This window comes from Amblyomma maculatum, chromosome 6 (assembly GCF_055883805.1).
Source record: "Amblyomma maculatum isolate TAMU_Amacu chromosome 6, ASM5588380v1, whole genome shotgun sequence".
In the NCBI taxonomy this organism is placed as follows: domain Eukaryota; kingdom Metazoa; phylum Arthropoda; class Arachnida; order Ixodida; family Ixodidae; genus Amblyomma; species Amblyomma maculatum.
The window spans coordinates 69,886,736-69,903,873 of record NC_139349.1 but is presented as its reverse complement, the minus strand read 5'-3'; the positions used below and the strand labels follow the sequence as shown (position 1 = coordinate 69,903,873).

Genomic DNA, 17,138 nt, shown 5'->3' with positions numbered 1-17,138 from the left:
GTCGACGTTACTACGCTGTCAGAAATAAAATGTATGAAAAATGACCACTCGAACCCTTAGCTAGCTCTGGAGTTTTCAGCGCTCCACAGGCTGTGATAAGGAGTGGAATTCTCAGGTTAAACAAAGGTAGTGGGAACCAACCAAGGGGAAACGGTGACAAAGGATCTAAAACAAACGTTATTTCCAAGAAAAAGAAATGCCCCCAAGCATTGAGTGATTTTCTTTATTTATGCACAACTTTAAAACTGCGTGCCGAGCCTGTCGAGCCGTTTTGCATTAGAACTTTTTTGTTGATTTTGTGGTTTTGTTTTGTTAACTGCCGTAAGGGAGGAAGAAATGCCTTTGGCTGCACTGCGTGCAAGATCTACGGATCTACTATGCGTTATGTTCATCCTGTGGTTTAGTTAAAAACGTGGGTATGCTCGCAAGGATAGAAAACGCAGCGTCAGCTACGCTTTGCAAGAACAGCGTGGCGAGATGTTTTTGTGGATGTCAAGCCTCAGTGGAAGCAAGAGCCACAAGAGAAATTTGTTGACGTCTTGACACGAAGGCGCCAGCAGCGAACGGCCCACAAGACACCTGCTGTGGGCTCCGGCCCTTCGTGCAAGGCTCTTCTTGCGGGAGAGTGACGCCTCGGGACTAGTGCCACAGACAAAGTGTAGTGAAATCAAGTGGTTATTTACCGCTACCAAAAATGTTCACGCGCGCAGCGAAGGACCTTCTGCGCAATACCATCAGTAGTGTTGACCATCACAACAGGGTAAGCGGACGGAACATGCGTGCTCTCTTGTGCAAAAATCTAGCGCTGTAACCGCAACGGTCTTGTCGAGCTCAGCCAGGCGGCCACACATACGCTAGCACGTTCGCGCATTGCCTTGTGTTTGTGTTCGTGGCTGCTTTCTGAACTAGATTTCTGGTTCTTAGGCTTTCTCGCTTTCCCGGTTCCGTAGCAGTCCGTTGCGTCGTGCTAAAAGGAAATGACCGAACTGCGTTACTTTCACGAGCTGTATTTTGTTTTTCTCGAATAGGTTTGGGGTTGGGAGAGCATATGTAAACTGCCTGAAGCGTCCTTTGCTTTAGTGCTTTCTTCACTTTGAAACGCATTCATGGTAAGCGCTCATGTACCGAAAGTACGATAACACTGGTCTAACTTTGCCACATGTTGGATTAACGGGAGCTGCAGTTGATCGGCTATGGTTGAACCAAGGGGGTATGTCGTGACACCGCTGTTAACCCACCTCGTAAAAATTTGTACTTATCCTCGAAGGCGCCGCGCCCGTGGCCGCTACGTGTGCCGAATCCTTCGCATATTGCGGCTCTTCATGTTGGCCCCTTCGTTTGGAAGGAGCGTCTTGACCTAGTTTTTATGATCGGTGCGTACTGTGCAATTGGAAACATCCATAAAGAGGCTGTTATCTGCTGCGGAAGCATAACAAGTAGACATCAGTTTGCCGTAACTGTTTTAATTTTCATTTCGAGATTTGATTCGATTGTAAGCAGGGCTACGCGGTTGAAAGAAACCTTGTCAGGTTGTATTTCACCATTTTCTTGCCCCAAGCAAGGTTCCATGGGATTTAAGCGAAGTATAACAGTTACAAATGCAGAAGATTTTGGATTGGCTTTTATATACTTGAGCTGTCATCGCAGTATGTGAATGGGTGAAACGTTTTGTCAATGATGACCCAAATCCAGTTTGTGAAGAATAAATACATAGTTTAGGCTACACAAGAGTGTGGGAGAGAGGGCTTGTAAGCTCTGGTATGTTAGTGATGTGTCGTGCTATAAAAACTGGTGATAGAGCTGATGATGATCATGAAGAAGCACATTTCTCTCTTTCGGAACGTACATGAGTAAGATTGAGGTGTGGGAGCAGGAAATGTGGTTGTTGACCACAAGGACAAGTCCAGTACGGGTGCTTTATAATGATCTAGTAGTATAGTATTTCTGGTTGGTTAGTCATGTTAGTTATTAGCAGTGATAGTGTTTGTTGTTGTTCAGTTCTTGTTCCTTCTTGGGACGTGAAGTTAGCGCTGAAAAGTGGTAGGGTGCAGCAGTTCCAGTCAAGAGTTTTGAGGCACTGTCTGCAGTGCTTTCGGTGGGTAGCATATTCTGGATGATTGTAGTAGTTTATCCAAAACAGGTTCACTGTAGCCCGGGGTCTGAGTTTCGCTAGTGGGAGCATGAGCCCTTTCATTCCCTGCGATGCCTCGGGGTCCTGCGATCCACACAAGAAACTGCCGCAGTGGCTCAGTGGTTACAGCTCTCTACTGCTGAACCCAAAGACGCGAGCGGCCGCAGCAACCGCTTTTTGATTGAGGCGAAAAGCAAGGCACCTGTCTACTGTGTGATGTCAGCGCATGTTAAAGAACTCTGGGTGGTTGAGATTTCCATAGTCCTTCCCTACAGTGTCCCTCATAGCCTGAGTATCTTTGGGACATTAAATTCTGAAAGCCATCAAGAAATGAAGATTGAAGTGGGTTGCCACATACAACATAATGTTACTAGAGATTGAGGTGGGTTGCCACATACAACATAATATTACTATGAGGTGGCATGTTGGTGCTATTGCAGTTGCATATAATGGTCGCGATACTTCATAGTGTATAAAGCCAGCCCATCTACTAAAGCCACCCTTTTGCTGTGCACTACCAGCAGCTTTCAATTCTAGTCTTTGTTCCTAAACTTCGCCTTCATGATATAATATTAGCCATCTGGTGAACCCTGCAGAGAGGTGCGACACCACAGAGCCCGAGCATCCACGCTTAGCCGTGCGTGGCATCGCCGTGTCTGGGGAAAAGGGGATCCTGGTGGTTGAGCCGATGCTGAGTGTTTGGACCTTTAAGGCCCCTCTGCAGAGGCAACACACCACTTTGGCTCACGCTTCTGGCCTGACCGGGGGGAAACTGGCAGTCGCCTCTTCCTGTCCTCCCCTATATCTTTCACTTTCCTACCTTCTATCTTACAACTGTCCTGTCTCCTTTTCCTTTCCTGCTTTTCCTATTTTTCCTGGTGGCTAGGGTTAACCCTGTGTGGCTAACCACTCTGTGTTACGCCATATTTGGTTATAGCCAGGGTGTGTGGCTGGCGTGGGGCAGAACTGCCTTGCAATTTCCTGTCCCGTCCCCTCATTTGGCTCCGTGGTAGGTGGCTGCCACCCTGGCTGAACAGCTTACCTTTATGGCTTCTAAATCCTCTAAACCTGATCGTCCCAATAAACGAAGGCGGACCGAAGTTACAACAGAATTTCTTGGAAAACCAAAGAAAAACTGTGCTAAGTTTCATGTCGTTCACTTCGAACTTGAAGAAAAACCAGTGCAAACATTGTCCCCATTCTTAGTATTGAATGTTTAACGAATGTTTAACAGGCCCAAAGTACAAAGTGTCTAAAACAGCAAATGGAGACTTGCTTTTAGAGCTATGCCATGATGATCAACAAGGGAAACTCGCCAACATCCAATCCCTTCAGGATGCCCCTGTGACAGTTACCCCACATAGATCCCTAAACACCGTTCAAGGAGTAATATCTGATTCTGACTTCCTTAACCTCACTGAAGAAGAAATGCTAGACGGTCTCACTGACCAAAATGTCGTGAATGTCCATAGAATCAAAATTCGAAAGGACCACAGAGAAATCGCAACAAAGCATCTAATCTTGACCATCAATTCCAGCATGCTACCAGAGACAATAGAGGTAGGATATTTAAACCCGAGGTTCTCCCATATATACCAAACCCCCGAAGATGTTTCAACTGCCAGAAATACGGTCACGGGTCACAAAGCTGTCGTGGACACAAAACTTGTGCTAAATATGCTTCTAAAGAACACCTTGCTGAAGACTGTGATATTCCAGTGCCACACTGGACCAACTGTGAAGGGGAATATACATCATACTCATGATCTTGTCCAACCTGGAAGAAGGAAAAAGAAATTATCACAATAAAGACAAACGAAAACATACCGTTCACCTAGGCAAGAACATGGCTGGAAAAAAAACAACCCATTCATCTTCACCGCAAAGACACACTATGCGGACATGGCGCGCACGGGCGGAGCACCAGACCGCAACCTGGCACCTACCAAGGCGTCTTCCATAAGGGCCGCCCAAGCCACCCCAGGCAGATGCAGCCAAGGCTCCTCTGCCAGCTCCAAAAGAAAGTTTGCCAACCTTTGAGTCGGGAACCCACAAGGTTTCCCAATCCAGAGGGAGGCCCCTAGCTAGTCCGTCCGTGACATCGCCGCGGGCTTCCAGCGCCTCCAGTGAGGCGATGGACGTCACTGCCAACACGGCTGTGTTTCAGGGGCGGCGAAACTCATTGGAAAAAAAAAGGAAAAACCGAGGGTAACTCCACCCTAAACTAAATAACTTTTAATCCTCAACACACCACAATATGGCCTACATGGTATAATGGAGCTGTAGGGGTTTACTCAAAAATTATACAGACATCACAGATATACTTACATTAAATGCATACAGCTTTGTGCCTCCAAGGAACAAGCCTTTACCCAAAGAACAAAAATATCCTGAAGAAATATAAAACCTTCCGAAGAGACCGAGAACACACAGGCAGACTCTCAGGAGGCATTGCGATCATAACACAAAGCGACGTCCCTGCAAGAGAAATAGCATTGAAAACAAACTTCGAAACAGTGGCAGTTAATATAATCAGTCACAAAACAATAATAATATGTTCTGTATACCTACCGCCACGCCTAACCTTTACAGTAAACAACCTAGAAAAACTCACTCAACTGTCGGAGCCATACGTGGTAGTTGGGATTTTAACGGGCTCTCCTCCTTTTGGGGGAGTGAAGGTACTGGCACAAAAGGTCAAATTATAGAGGATTTTATATTATAAAATAACATGTCTTGAACACGGGAAAGCCCACATATTGCAAGAAAATGCTGGGGATCTGACAGAGCTTGTCTACTACATGTCTATCATTCTCTGGTGCGATGGAAAATAGATTATGGGTGCATAGCATATGGTTCAGCACGATCATCTTACTTGAAATGATTTGATCCAATACATAATCTCGGTTTACAGTTAGCATCCGAACCTCTCCAATAGCCAGCCTCTATGTGAAAACAAATTAACCCGCCTTAAGAGATCGAAGGATGGCCCTAACTTTTTCATAAGTCTTTAAAATCCTCTCTGAGCCAAAACATCTCTGTTATCCCATAGTAACAAGATGCCCATCCAGAATTCTTTTCAGCAACAAGCCCAATGCAACACTCCTTGTACAGTTTGAAGAAAGATGCGATGACCTGGACATAATGAATGAACTGCCAACTATTGCCCCAAAGCGTGAACCACTGCCACCATGGTACATCATCCGTGATGTTAGCGACCTGACACTAACACAATTCCAGAAAACACACACACCATATAAACGCATGATACAAGAATTCCTGGCACTAGAAGAAAAATATAGGAATCACACTGCATTTTATACAGATAGCTAAAAAACCAAAGATTGTGTCGGAAGTGCGATAGTGCAGGATGAAACAGATAAATCAATGTGACTTCCTCAATGAGCATCAGTTTTCACAGCCGAATGTTATGCAGTTTGTGTCGCGCTAAAGAAAAATAAAGAATGAAAAAATAAAAAATAGCATCATTGACACAGACTCGTTAAGTTTGCTCACTGCATTGACCTCTAGAAATGCTATTGAGCCACTCATAGGAAACATTATACACAATGTAGGAATAGTCACGACACAAAACCATTCTATAAAATTCTGCTGGGTCTCCAGTCATATTGAGATTAGGAATAATGGGAGAGCAGATGCATGCGCAGCACGCGCTATAACAATGAAAATAAAACAGGTGAATATGCCAAATAGAGATTACATGAAACTAATCCACAACAAACTAAAATCCAATTGGCGGGCTGCTTGGAGAAATGATACAAACAATAAGCTGCAGTCTATTAAACCAATATTAGGAGAATGGAAATTATGCCAGCACCAGGAACATTTCATGAAGTAGTCTTATGTCATCTACGAATAGGGCACACAAATCTAACGCACAATTTTTTACTAACAAAGATAAACCATTATGTGAATTCTGTGGTGAGGAGCTCACTGTAAATCACATTTTAATTGCATGTACAAAACTCGAAGATCTGAGAAAAAAGTATTTTACCATATTTTATAGTGAACACATCCCATTTCACCCAGCACTGCTTTTAGGAGAACATGCACTTGTTCATTTTTCACAAGTTTTAACGTCTCTCAAGAATTCCAACTTTTTATGCCAACTATAGTATTTTAAACATCTAACCCAGTGTTGTATACTCATTACATTCCATTTCATTCAGCACTGATTTTAGAAGAACACGCACTTGTTCATTTTTTTACAAATTTTAACATTTCTGAAGAAATCAAACTTTATTTCTTTTTTTTTCACGACAACCATAGTAATCCAGACATTTAACCCTGTGTTTGGCGCATGATAGCCGTAGTTGCTTATGTGCCATAAAACCACATATAACTAACTGACCAATCATCTGGCGAGATGTCTGTTTCACGTAAGGTGAACCCTTCATCTTCATGTGAACACAGACATCGAAGATATGTGTGCACAGGCACAGACAAGAGCAAATCGATTATTCTCTAATCTAACTGCCTTGATACTTGGCCTAGTATAATTTGAAGTTTTGAAGCGTTCATGCACAGTGATTTCAATGATACTGTCTCGTATGCATACACAATAACTTGCTTTCCACATGGGAAGGAATGAGTGATAAGATAGAAGGGCATTGCAGCATGATCCATTTACTTTCTCTGTAACTCCTCACTACATGTCTCTAACATTCTTTAGATGCGCACATCTACACCTTGGGAAGCACATGCAGAGACACTGCTTTCTTCACGCATGCAGGGCGCACCAATATATTTAGCTGCTGGCATCTATCTAAACTAGTAATAACTAGTCTGAAAGCCGCAACTGTGATTATTTGCAATCTGTGGTGGAGAAATGGGCAGTTTTTGGTGAGAAATGCAAGTCTAGTACAAGTAGACATGGGTCGTCAGAAGCAGCAAAAGCTTTTCGCATGAACAGAAAATGAACCATTGCTAGATCAAAGTGATGACGACTGGAATATTGATACATATTTCCTGGTGGATGATGCTAGTGACAGACAACGGAGGTGCAACCTTATTATATGAGCCCCTGTTCACTGATACAACACATGTTCTTTCAAGGCCTGTAAGAATCCAGGCATGTGATGAATATATTTTTACCTCTAAGAAAATAGGAAGAAGTTTCTGCTGGATTTATGTAATGAAATGTTTTGCTAAAAAAAAAGAAAAAAAAAAGATTTCCCTGGGTGCAATGTGTAAGGAAAGCTCCACGTGTAAGGGATACATGGCCAGTGGGGAAACACAGGAGTGTTCAGTTAAACATACTGCAGTGCCATTTACAGCTATTATTTACGAGAAGCCGGATGAATAGTTTCTTCTCTGGTGTGCAGGTGCTTGAAGAGCAAGAGATGTGGCGCCAGTGGGAGTTGGAGCGGGGTCTCACCATGATGGTGTCAGACGAGGCTCTGCGTGCTCGCGAGCAGCAGAGACGGCCTGCCGACCGGCCTGCCAAGCGCCACCGCTCCTCCGAGCGGCCACCACCGGCGGGTGCAAGCAGCTCACAGGAAAAGTCAGTGTGATAGGTGTACAGTAAAATGCCACTGTAGCAAAAATGAACTTCTGAGGTCTGCCCTGAGTAAACATTGTTTAAATGAAAGCTTTCTCAACTGAATGAGCATCAAAATTTTGATGAAACTGAGTCAACTCTTAAGTATTCATAAATGGTTCCTTAATTCATTTATTTCTAGTACTGAAAATTCCACACATTTATCATGTACTTAGTACTTTGGATAAAATGCTATAATAATATTGTTACGGACGAGGAAGAAGCGGGCAGTGGCGCGAGCAGGAGCGCTCACGCTAGGCCTGCCAGCATTTATTAAACGTCATCTATCATCGCCATCGAGCATCTTCCCGCGATTCTCTTTCTCCTGTTTTCATCGGCTTTCCGCTTCGTTAACATTTTGGTGGAAGTGCGGGGGTGCACCATCATCACTTGTCATCCTGGCCGGGAGCTTCGGCGCACAGCGTCTACTTCCACTGTCGGTAGCTGGTTCCTGGGACGCATCGCATGGCTGTTGCCCAGTCTGCTGGACCCGATGCGACCTCGTCGTTCCACTGCTCTGACAACAAGACACAATTGATGACAAGTAGCTCGACGGGAAGACCCTAATGACCAGACCTGCCACCAACACATGCGGACACATCGCAAGACAGCGAATGTAAGACCCGACCAAAAGATCCGACCGACCCGAAACACCGACTCGATGAACCCACCAACCCGATACAACGACATAAGTGAAGACATTTCCCCCACCTGTGCTGTTTGATGTATGCCTGGGACTCTGCTGTCAAATCTTGGCGACCTGTGCAACGAAAGAGTCCTGGTCCAGACTTCACTGGATATTCATCATGGCGGCAAGCCATCGCCTTCTTCCTTTCTCTTCTTCTATCTTCAAGCATCTAGTCACGCCCATCATCATGCCATGAACCTCATTGACAAAATTCTTTGTCGACGATCGGGACGATCGCTCGTTGGCCCCGGGTAATGTTACGGACGAGGAAGAAGCAGGCAGTAGTGCAGGCAGGCGCGTTGTGCTAGGCCTGCCAACATTTATTAAACGTCACCTATCATCGCCATCGGACATCTTCTCTCGGCTCTCTTTCTCCTGTTCTCATCAGTTGCCGCCTCATAACAATATATTGACCTTCAGCCTCCAATATTGCTACCGTTAAACTAAGCGAATTCATGTATGAATTTTATGTATCCTTTCTGGCACATTTGCCTACTAGCAACAAGTGCTTTCAACTTGTCTAGACATGTTTAGTACCTGTCTTTATAAAAGTTTTGCTCCATTTTCTTCTACTGCCACTGTTCGGGGCATATGGCACCCCACTGTTCCGTGAGCAAAAGTATGGCACTGCAAAAGGTTCACAAGGTGCAGAGTTTTGACACTGTGTGTTTCAGACATCTGCCACAGTGATTCATTGTTACTCAAAAGCAGTGCTTCAGCCTTCAGTGTTTCCCAGTGTTCACGAACTGCAAGATGCAATACACTGTTAGCTTAGTCATTTGCATTAGATATAAGTGTTGTTTTCGTTGGGGATATCACAATTATTGGAATGATGACTGTTTAAGTGATTTTAGGATTACACTCAGTCGTAGTTAAAGGCAATGGCAATGAGAATGAGAAACTTAAACCTTCCAAGAAAATTCACATGATTACTCTGCTGATCTTTGGGACTACAAGCACGTCACAAATGGGCCACTGCGCATCTCTAACCCTCTGGCCTGGTACTTTTAATCGAGACTGTGCTTCATCTCGCTGCAGTCTTAACACTTGCTTTCTATTCCTCCCTCCTTTATACTTTTGGCATAAGATTTTCATGCGGCACTTAATTAAGTCTACCTTTAATGCCATCTCATTTTTCACTTGGAAAAGAAGATGGGCTGCGTCCATGGCTGAGTTATATCCTTAATCTTGCACATTTTCATTTTTAAAATCGCAGCTGAACTGCATTAAGCGCAAACTATAAGTTCTCTTAAGTTGTGAAGACTAGGTGTTCATTATTCCAAAGGAGAAGCAGCGCCTGCTTCATTCCAATGGGATAAGGTAACATATTGTGCTCATGACAGGCTTCTGCTGTCATTTTGTTTCACTCTGTCAACTTAAAATGGGACATAGTTGCCATACTGCATGGGTGCTGATTGTAGCATGACTGGCGTCTGCCTTCGGAGCTCTGAAGAAATTTTCACCTGGGCCTCTAGCAATCATTTAATGTAGATTTATGTCATTTGGTGATAAAAATTAACCTGAAAAGCTGCATTGCAGTATCTTTTAAGGCGAAAGCCTTTTATGGCTGATCACTCGCCGGCGTGTCTGTGCGTCCGCGGCAGCTGTCAGTAATCTTTGAAAGGATTGGGATGGTTTCCGTACCGATAGTTAATAAATGACGTAGTATAGGCGTATGAACATTAACAATAATCAGTTGATTTGCTGACGATAGTTAATTTGTCAATTGTATTTTGTTAATGATGATTAAATAATTAGTCAATGATAATTAGTTCATTAGTAAAGTTCGAGAAATCTTAAACGCACTCACTACGCATGCGCAGTGTCCTTGTGTGCAAACCTCAGCCGACACCTAGTAGCCACCACAACTGCGTACGCATAATGACATCACAATTGCGCAATGGGCTTTCGCCTCTGTGCACTTTAGATCGTCAAAGTGTGCCTCCTGAATTTTTTTGTAGCCCGTCTTCCATAGCCTCTGTTCAAATTTGGATTGTTGAACCACAAAGAGGATAAAAAAATTATTTGTCGTAATAATTTCTATGGGAGAAATTGACCAGGCCTATTTAACTGTCCGCTTCTTGCTTAGCTCTGTTTCAGTACATTAACATTGTATTATTAGCTAAAGATCATTAGAGTCATGTCACAATATTCCTGTTTTCTTTTTCATTTCATGCCATTGGTCAATTACTTGCAATATTAATCCTGTGTAAGTAGTTTTCTGAATCTCCATAGCCTATGTACGCAAAATGCATTAGGCTGCTTTCTTGAGAACATATTTGAGAAAGAGCTAATTTCACGCTGATTGTTACCACATTGGCACATTCTTTTTAACTGCTGTGTGGAATCCTTGGTTTCAATTTCACGTTGGCGGAACGATGAGATGGTGATAAAGCTAAAAAGCCTTCAGTTTTGTGATGCCATGTTTTAACATCACAACTGCTTGCAGTGATCAGTATGGAAAGTAGCTTGCCTTTTACAAGATTATGTCTGCATATGTAGCTTAACAGTGTGAGAGAAAGGCTCTGTCATATAAGCCAACTGTTACACAAACTGTGAATGTTAAATGCCTTTGAGCACAGATTTGTACACCAGGCATAGATATGCAGAGCACAGAGAAGGTGCGCAATGCCTCTGCGTTTCTTCAGCGTGCAGTGTGTGCTTTGCTTGGTGCGGACTCTAAGACGATTTCAAACTTTTGGCTTGTTTCCCATTACTGTGGTGCAGATGGGGCCACAGTGGTTACCGGGAGCTCTACCCTGAGGAATTCAATCCACCCAGACACAAGAGACGTAGGCGGTGAGTTCTGGTCGTACCAGTTGGCTTCTTTCACACTAGACATCACAAATGCAAAGACCTGGCAGCAACACTGAATTTGAGGTATCGCGCATGTCAGGTAATCCTAAATTCTAGTTTGAGTGCACCCTCTCCCAGAAATTCACGGAGCAGTTCGCAGTTCACGTGAGTAATTCTTCCAGGCAAAGTTCTTGCAGCGAGAAGTTTGTAGGAAATGCGATTAATTTTCTTTGTTTTTTTTCCTCACTATCTAGAGCTTCGAATTTCAACATAGCCACAGAAACAGAAAGAAAAAAAAGCCTAAAAACAGATAATAATAGTCATAATGCCAACAGTGTATTCTTTTCTATCTCTACTCTTTCTTTCTTTAAGGACATGCATTGCGTTGATATCGTTTGTATCCTGGTGTGATGACTAAGATTGAATGTTGGTAGAGGAATGAGACGTGATGTAAGGCCTGTAACGGTGTCGTGTTAACAGTCGATTTGCTGGCAATCTTTTATTACCATGCTAGTATTAAGGCTCCACTTTGGCATCTGGCAGTTAGCAGGCGATATGGTCGTGCACTGACTGGTCACCGGGTTCTGCGACATCATGGATACCATATGACATGGTTGAGTTGGCAGGCGCTGCCGACTCGGGCTTCACCTTTCAGATAGGTTTCATATGGCTTGGTTAAGGTGGACATATATATCTATGTCGAGTGGTCTTTCACATAGTGTGGTATCCTAGGACTGTATGCTAATGAGCATGTGTGGGATAATAGAGGCGCAAATAAAAGATTACTGGTTAAACAAGTAGCAAAGTGAATGGACGTAAATGAGGAACTGCAAGGGTGCTGGCAAATGAGAGCCATTAATGCTGTTCTGCCATACATGTTATAAGTGTTCCTCCAAATTTAATCTTAAACTAATTTTTTAACGCGACCTTCAAGTTCTACAACACGTAAGACTTTGGAATCACACAAAAAAATTACAGAAATTTACAGCAGAAATTCAAATAAATTTTCTTTATATGTTGTTGTTGTTGTTGAAAAGTTTGAGCAAATCGCACATTTGATGGTTTCGGTGCATCAAGGATTTCTCTAGCTTTCCAACAAAATATTATCATTTTACATCTCAGTATCACTATGAGTCTCTCTTCCTCGGCAAATATAAAAGCTAACATAAGATGCAATCCTGAAAGTTGCATTAGGAATTGCACATCTGAGTCACATTTGTAAATATGTATAATTTAATTACTGTGCGCCCCTTTAGTCTGGGGTGCAGTATAAGCGCCAAAGATGTACTTCATCTTGGAAAGCTGCCAGATGTCTATCAGCATGAGGCCCAGGCTGTTAGGAAGAGCATGCCATTAGTGCTTTCAGCAGCCAACCGCATTCTTGTATGTCAGTATGTCAAGACAAGCAAGCAAACTATATGAAAAAGTGACGTTTCTGCTGTAAAGAAAATTATGCGGACTTCCATTCGAATGTAACAGCTTTCAATTCCATCTCCTAAGTAAAAAGGTCACAGAGCAAGAGACAGAACTTACCGCGTGCCCTTCGTACTACTACTTTTTGTCATACCCAAGTGGCAGTGCAGCAGGCATTGTATTAGCAGCATTGTATGTTGAGATGCCAGTGCTGAATGTTTTATTGTGCAACTTGTTATGCAGTCGAAAACCCACAACAATAGCGTAGGCTGTTGTGGGCCTGTAGTATTTGAAAGAGCACGGCATTTTTTGATCCGCAGGTCTTCCAGCGGCAGTCGTCACCACAAGAGGAAGTCGCATCATCGGAAGTCACACCACAAGAAACCGTCCAGCCAAGAAGGTCGTCGCAGCAGGTCACGCCATCGTCAGCAGCGTAGAGACTCTACAACCAGCAGCAGCAGCAACAGCAGCAGCAACAGTAGCAGGAACACAGATTCCTCAGACAGCTCGAGCAGTAGTGAAAGTGAATTGGTCTGGGAAGAGCGAAAGACTTGAAACCCCAGCGTGGTATTCAGTCTCATATATAAATATATGTTGCTTTGGTTTGCCAAATGATGCCAAACCTAGGTTTGGGGGTCACTGTTCTTTTTGACCTCATTTTGAGGAAAGCAATGTGTGTGTGTGTGGCCAAGTGTTGGGGTTGAGCAGCTGAAATTGTCCCAATGCCGCCTCTGTATACATTGTTTGCGAAGAACAATGCAGTTGTTTTCAAAAATGTGCTCTGTCCTTTTGAAAACTCCTTGAGTTAACAGTTCAGGTTGCTGTCTCAACGACGAAGAATAACTGCAATAAAGAATGTCCTGGAGAAGGTTGTTGTCATGGTATATGCTTTACACTGGTTGCCATGTAGATGGACTGAGTTGCCATGCTCATTTAGCGGCGCATTTACAGGTTCCATGAGAATTTCACAAGAGCTATCTGCTATGAACTCTAGTGGCAATGTCTTTTTCTTTTTTTTTTTATGACCATTATTTATTGCAACATACCACTGGGAGATTGGTGGTTTTAAAAAAAAGTAAGTCGATTACAATTGACTAGGCCGATGCGGTGGATTATAAATTACAATTTTTTCCTGCAAGCAGTTACTCCCTTAGAGTGTGGCACCTTGCACTGCATGTAGTGCTGCCTCATTTCCATGAACACTGTCTGGACCGTGGTGTTTACTTCTAACACCATGGTCTGGGCCTTGGTGTAGGACTTCCGGTGCCCGAGAGCATTGAGAATGTGCTTTCACAAATTCTTGCAGCCTAGTCTGAAAACAGTCGGCCACCAATCAAAAAATAGTAGGGGTGTGCGAATGTTTAAATTTTCAAACACAAACTGAATATGAATATTAGGTGAAAATGCCTTTGAATATCAAATGAAATAACGAATGTCCGATCGAGAGAAAAAAAAAAAAAGGAAATTAAAAAATGGCAAACATTGTTCGTCTTATTTCAAAATTCGCATGTATTTGCAAGTAAAATTAAACTATAATTGCACAGAAGTGTATACTGTACTGAAAAATCCAAGATCCATTACAAATTTTATACAGAATTCTGTTAACTGGTCTTCAGTACAGAAAGGACCTGCATGAAATCAAGTGGTGCTGTGGTATAGCTGCTGAATACAGTAAACTCTCGTTAATTCAGCCTTTAAAGAGCCAGAAAAAATGTTTCATCAACTGGGCCTGAAAAAACTGCAGAAAAATATTTGCATCAAATCTGATGCACACCTCAGGTGCACGATGGTTGTCTGCATCCAAGATGAAACCAAAGTGAGAATGAAGGTTTTACTCTTTCAACCATGACCTGGTTTCAAGTGGTTCGCTTTGCGCACGGCTCTTTTCACAAAAGGGAAGGTCACTTTGCAGAAAAACGCCCTGTAGCATTTTTGGGATGCTTCACTGCACAGCAAAGCAGTTAAGTATCCCCAAAACGCGTCGAGGCCATTTTGTGAAGCGGGCCTTCTCGGCACTGCAAGTCCAAGCGGTCTTGGGCAGCGCGTCGCTCATGCGCAGACTTCCTCTGGCCGGCGCTCATGGAGTTCAGCCTCAAGAGGTGAAAAAAAAAAAATTCAAACATACACTGCTGATTCCTTTGCCAAGTGTGTCATGATTTTTTCTGCATTTCATATGCGTGATCTGAAGAACTGGCAATGAAAACAAAAACAGCTGCATAATTCCAGAAAATATTAGTCCGTTATCTATGTGGATTGCAATAATATGACATGGCCGGGGCATATAGTACTACTATGAGGCAAGATGCACTTAGTGATATAATCACTAATCTGACGCGCTTTCTTTTTTGTTAACGGCAACAGGGAGTGGCACATGGTTGCTTGCGCTGGCCATCATTATGACGCTGCCCTTGGCTTGCAGAATGTGCAATTCTCCAATTGCAGCTATGCATATGCCAGTGAATGAAGAAAGGTGCGCAGTCTACAGTACCAGATGGAAAAGTGAGAGACTAGGCCCAGTTGTTATGCAGTTCTGCTCAAAATCTTCCCATCTACAATGCGCTCGATCCCAAATGTGTTACCATGGTAGATATCCCCAATTCAGGCTGGAAAGTTACCAGTACCAAATATTTGTAATCAGCTAGTGGACATGAGACCACTTTTTACATCTTGCAGATGAGAAAAATGCTGAAAGAAAACTTTTAAGAAGTACCACGCGGCATCCATCAGCCATTGAACTTAAAAAATATTTTGGCAAATTTAGCACATATTTATGGAGTGTGCCGATACTATTGAGAGAGATGTTCTATGCAAAGCAGTCATATGGTGACAAGCTGCCAATAAATGTGTTGTTTGCAACATTTGCAGTTCATAGTAATTTGGCATTAGGCAGCTAGCCAGCCAACCTGATCACTGCAATGTGCAACACCAGTTTTGAACATTGTTTTGTTCTTTTTTAGGGGCAGAGATCTGGTGACAGCAGCCTATTGCTATTTAGGGGATACCTAGAAGAATGCAGAAACATGTCAGATGTCATAAAAGGTGCTACCCCCCCTCCCCCCCTACACACACACCGGTTCAAATGTACAACGCACTGAAGCTCTGCTCCTCTAATATATTTTAAGTGCGCGCACCCACAAAGTTTTAGGCTTGAAAATTTTGGACAGAAGACCAGAGCAGACAGATATCAAACCTGGGGCCATGTGCTCAGTAGCAGAAGCTTTATCTGTTGAACTGTTAAGGCATCATTACGCTAAGTGCACAATGAAGTTGCAGACTGCAAAACACTTACCTCTCCTAAATTTCGGAGTGGACCAGAAGAGATGAAACACACATTGGCCAAAAGCAAATGCAGAGATTCGGGAAGAGAGCCCTCCGAGATAAGTGAAATAAAGAGTGCAATTTAATAGATCTTTCTACGGTGTGGGAAAGTGGTCAAAGTGCCTCCTCTCTGAAATGTCATAAACCAGTTCACCGTGTGATTGTAAGGAGTGCACAATAGTCCAGCAAAGCTTCTCTGGGTAGATTTTCTGAAAAGTTCAGCGATGATACCAACTGCTCACCAATGGTAGATACTTTGAGTTAGTCACACTCCAGGTGCCCCTTATTGACCTATTCACAACCCTGGGAAAAACTAGTTTGACTGGGCTGTGAAGCAGGCATGGGGGGAGACTCCGCAGCTTTTTCCTGTGTTATGAGCATAGCCCAGTCTCCAATATGGCAGCGCCCTTTGGCCAATTTTAAAAAGGTCTATTGCTCTAGCTTCATTTTTTTGGAAACTCTACGCACGTTTACCAAGTGCATAACCTACAGTGCGACACCAGCACTAGTGGATGGCTTATGCCAATTGCATGGGTCATCCATGACAGCACAAAAGAGCTACCTGCAAACACGTAAGCAGATCCATGCACGATAGAAATGACGAGTAGACTCCAAAGAGAATTTGTTTCTAAGCTCTATCGCTTACCTTGCCACCTAACAAAGAATTTCTAAGCACAAGGGCATTTCCAATGACCCTTCTACAATATCACAAGTGATGCATACCGAAGAGCAAGCTGAAGTTGTCACAAATGCTGCTACTCTTGCTCCACATTCTTGCCTGCACAAACACACCATGAATCTTACAGTCTCAAAATTAAATGGTGCCAGAAAATGGACAGTTTGACTGAATAGCAGATGTGTATGTAGCCTCACTGATTACACCAATGCTAATCATTTACTGACACAAGTAATACTATGAATCAGGTGTAATAATGTTCCTAGTTTCAAATCGCAAAAAAAAAAAGAAAAAGGAAAATTTAAAATAGGTTTTTCAGAATTGAAGCTTACATGATTCATTTCTATGCTGGTTAAAAGTTTCTTTGCTGAAACCTACTGGGAGGTACTTTAGAAAAAAAAATAAAAATTCAGCACATGCATATAAGACTGCTTATGTTTAAATGCGAAAGCATTATAGTCCCAGTAGAGCCAGGTTTTCGACGTGTATTGAAGTTCTTTCTGCTAGCATTGCAGTCTGTGGATGTGTCTGCGTAAAGTGCCATTCTCCATGTGGC

The 17,138-nt window shown here is 43.1% G+C and overlaps 1 protein-coding gene across 1 annotated transcript; it reads left to right on the top strand.

Moving 5' to 3' along the window:
* The first annotated feature begins 48 nt into the window (after positions 1 to 48).
* On the top strand, positions 49 to 13,488 carry LOC146185980 (uncharacterized). The gene is made up of 4 exons (XM_084606919.1): positions 49 to 760; positions 7,477 to 7,655; positions 11,107 to 11,178; positions 12,909 to 13,488. Exons 1-4 carry the CDS (start codon positions 695 to 697, stop codon positions 13,141 to 13,143), a joined length of 552 nt encoding a protein of 183 aa, XP_084463045.1. The 5' UTR covers positions 49 to 694; the 3' UTR covers positions 13,144 to 13,488.
* The last annotated feature ends 3,650 nt before the right edge of the window (positions 13,489 to 17,138 follow it).

Bases quoted from the DNA above. Each gene is read 5' to 3' on its own strand.
- LOC146185980 (XM_084606919.1), top strand. From the start codon at position 695: ATGTTCACGCGCGCAGCGAAGGACCTTCTGCGCAATACCATCAGTAGT. The intron at 7,656-11,106 runs GTCAGTGTGATA...ACTGTGGTGCAG, and splicing joins GCAAGCAGCTCACAGGAAAA to ATGGGGCCACAGTGGTTACC. The intron at 11,179-12,908 runs GTGAGTTCTGGT...TTTGATCCGCAG, and splicing joins AGACACAAGAGACGTAGGCG to GTCTTCCAGCGGCAGTCGTC.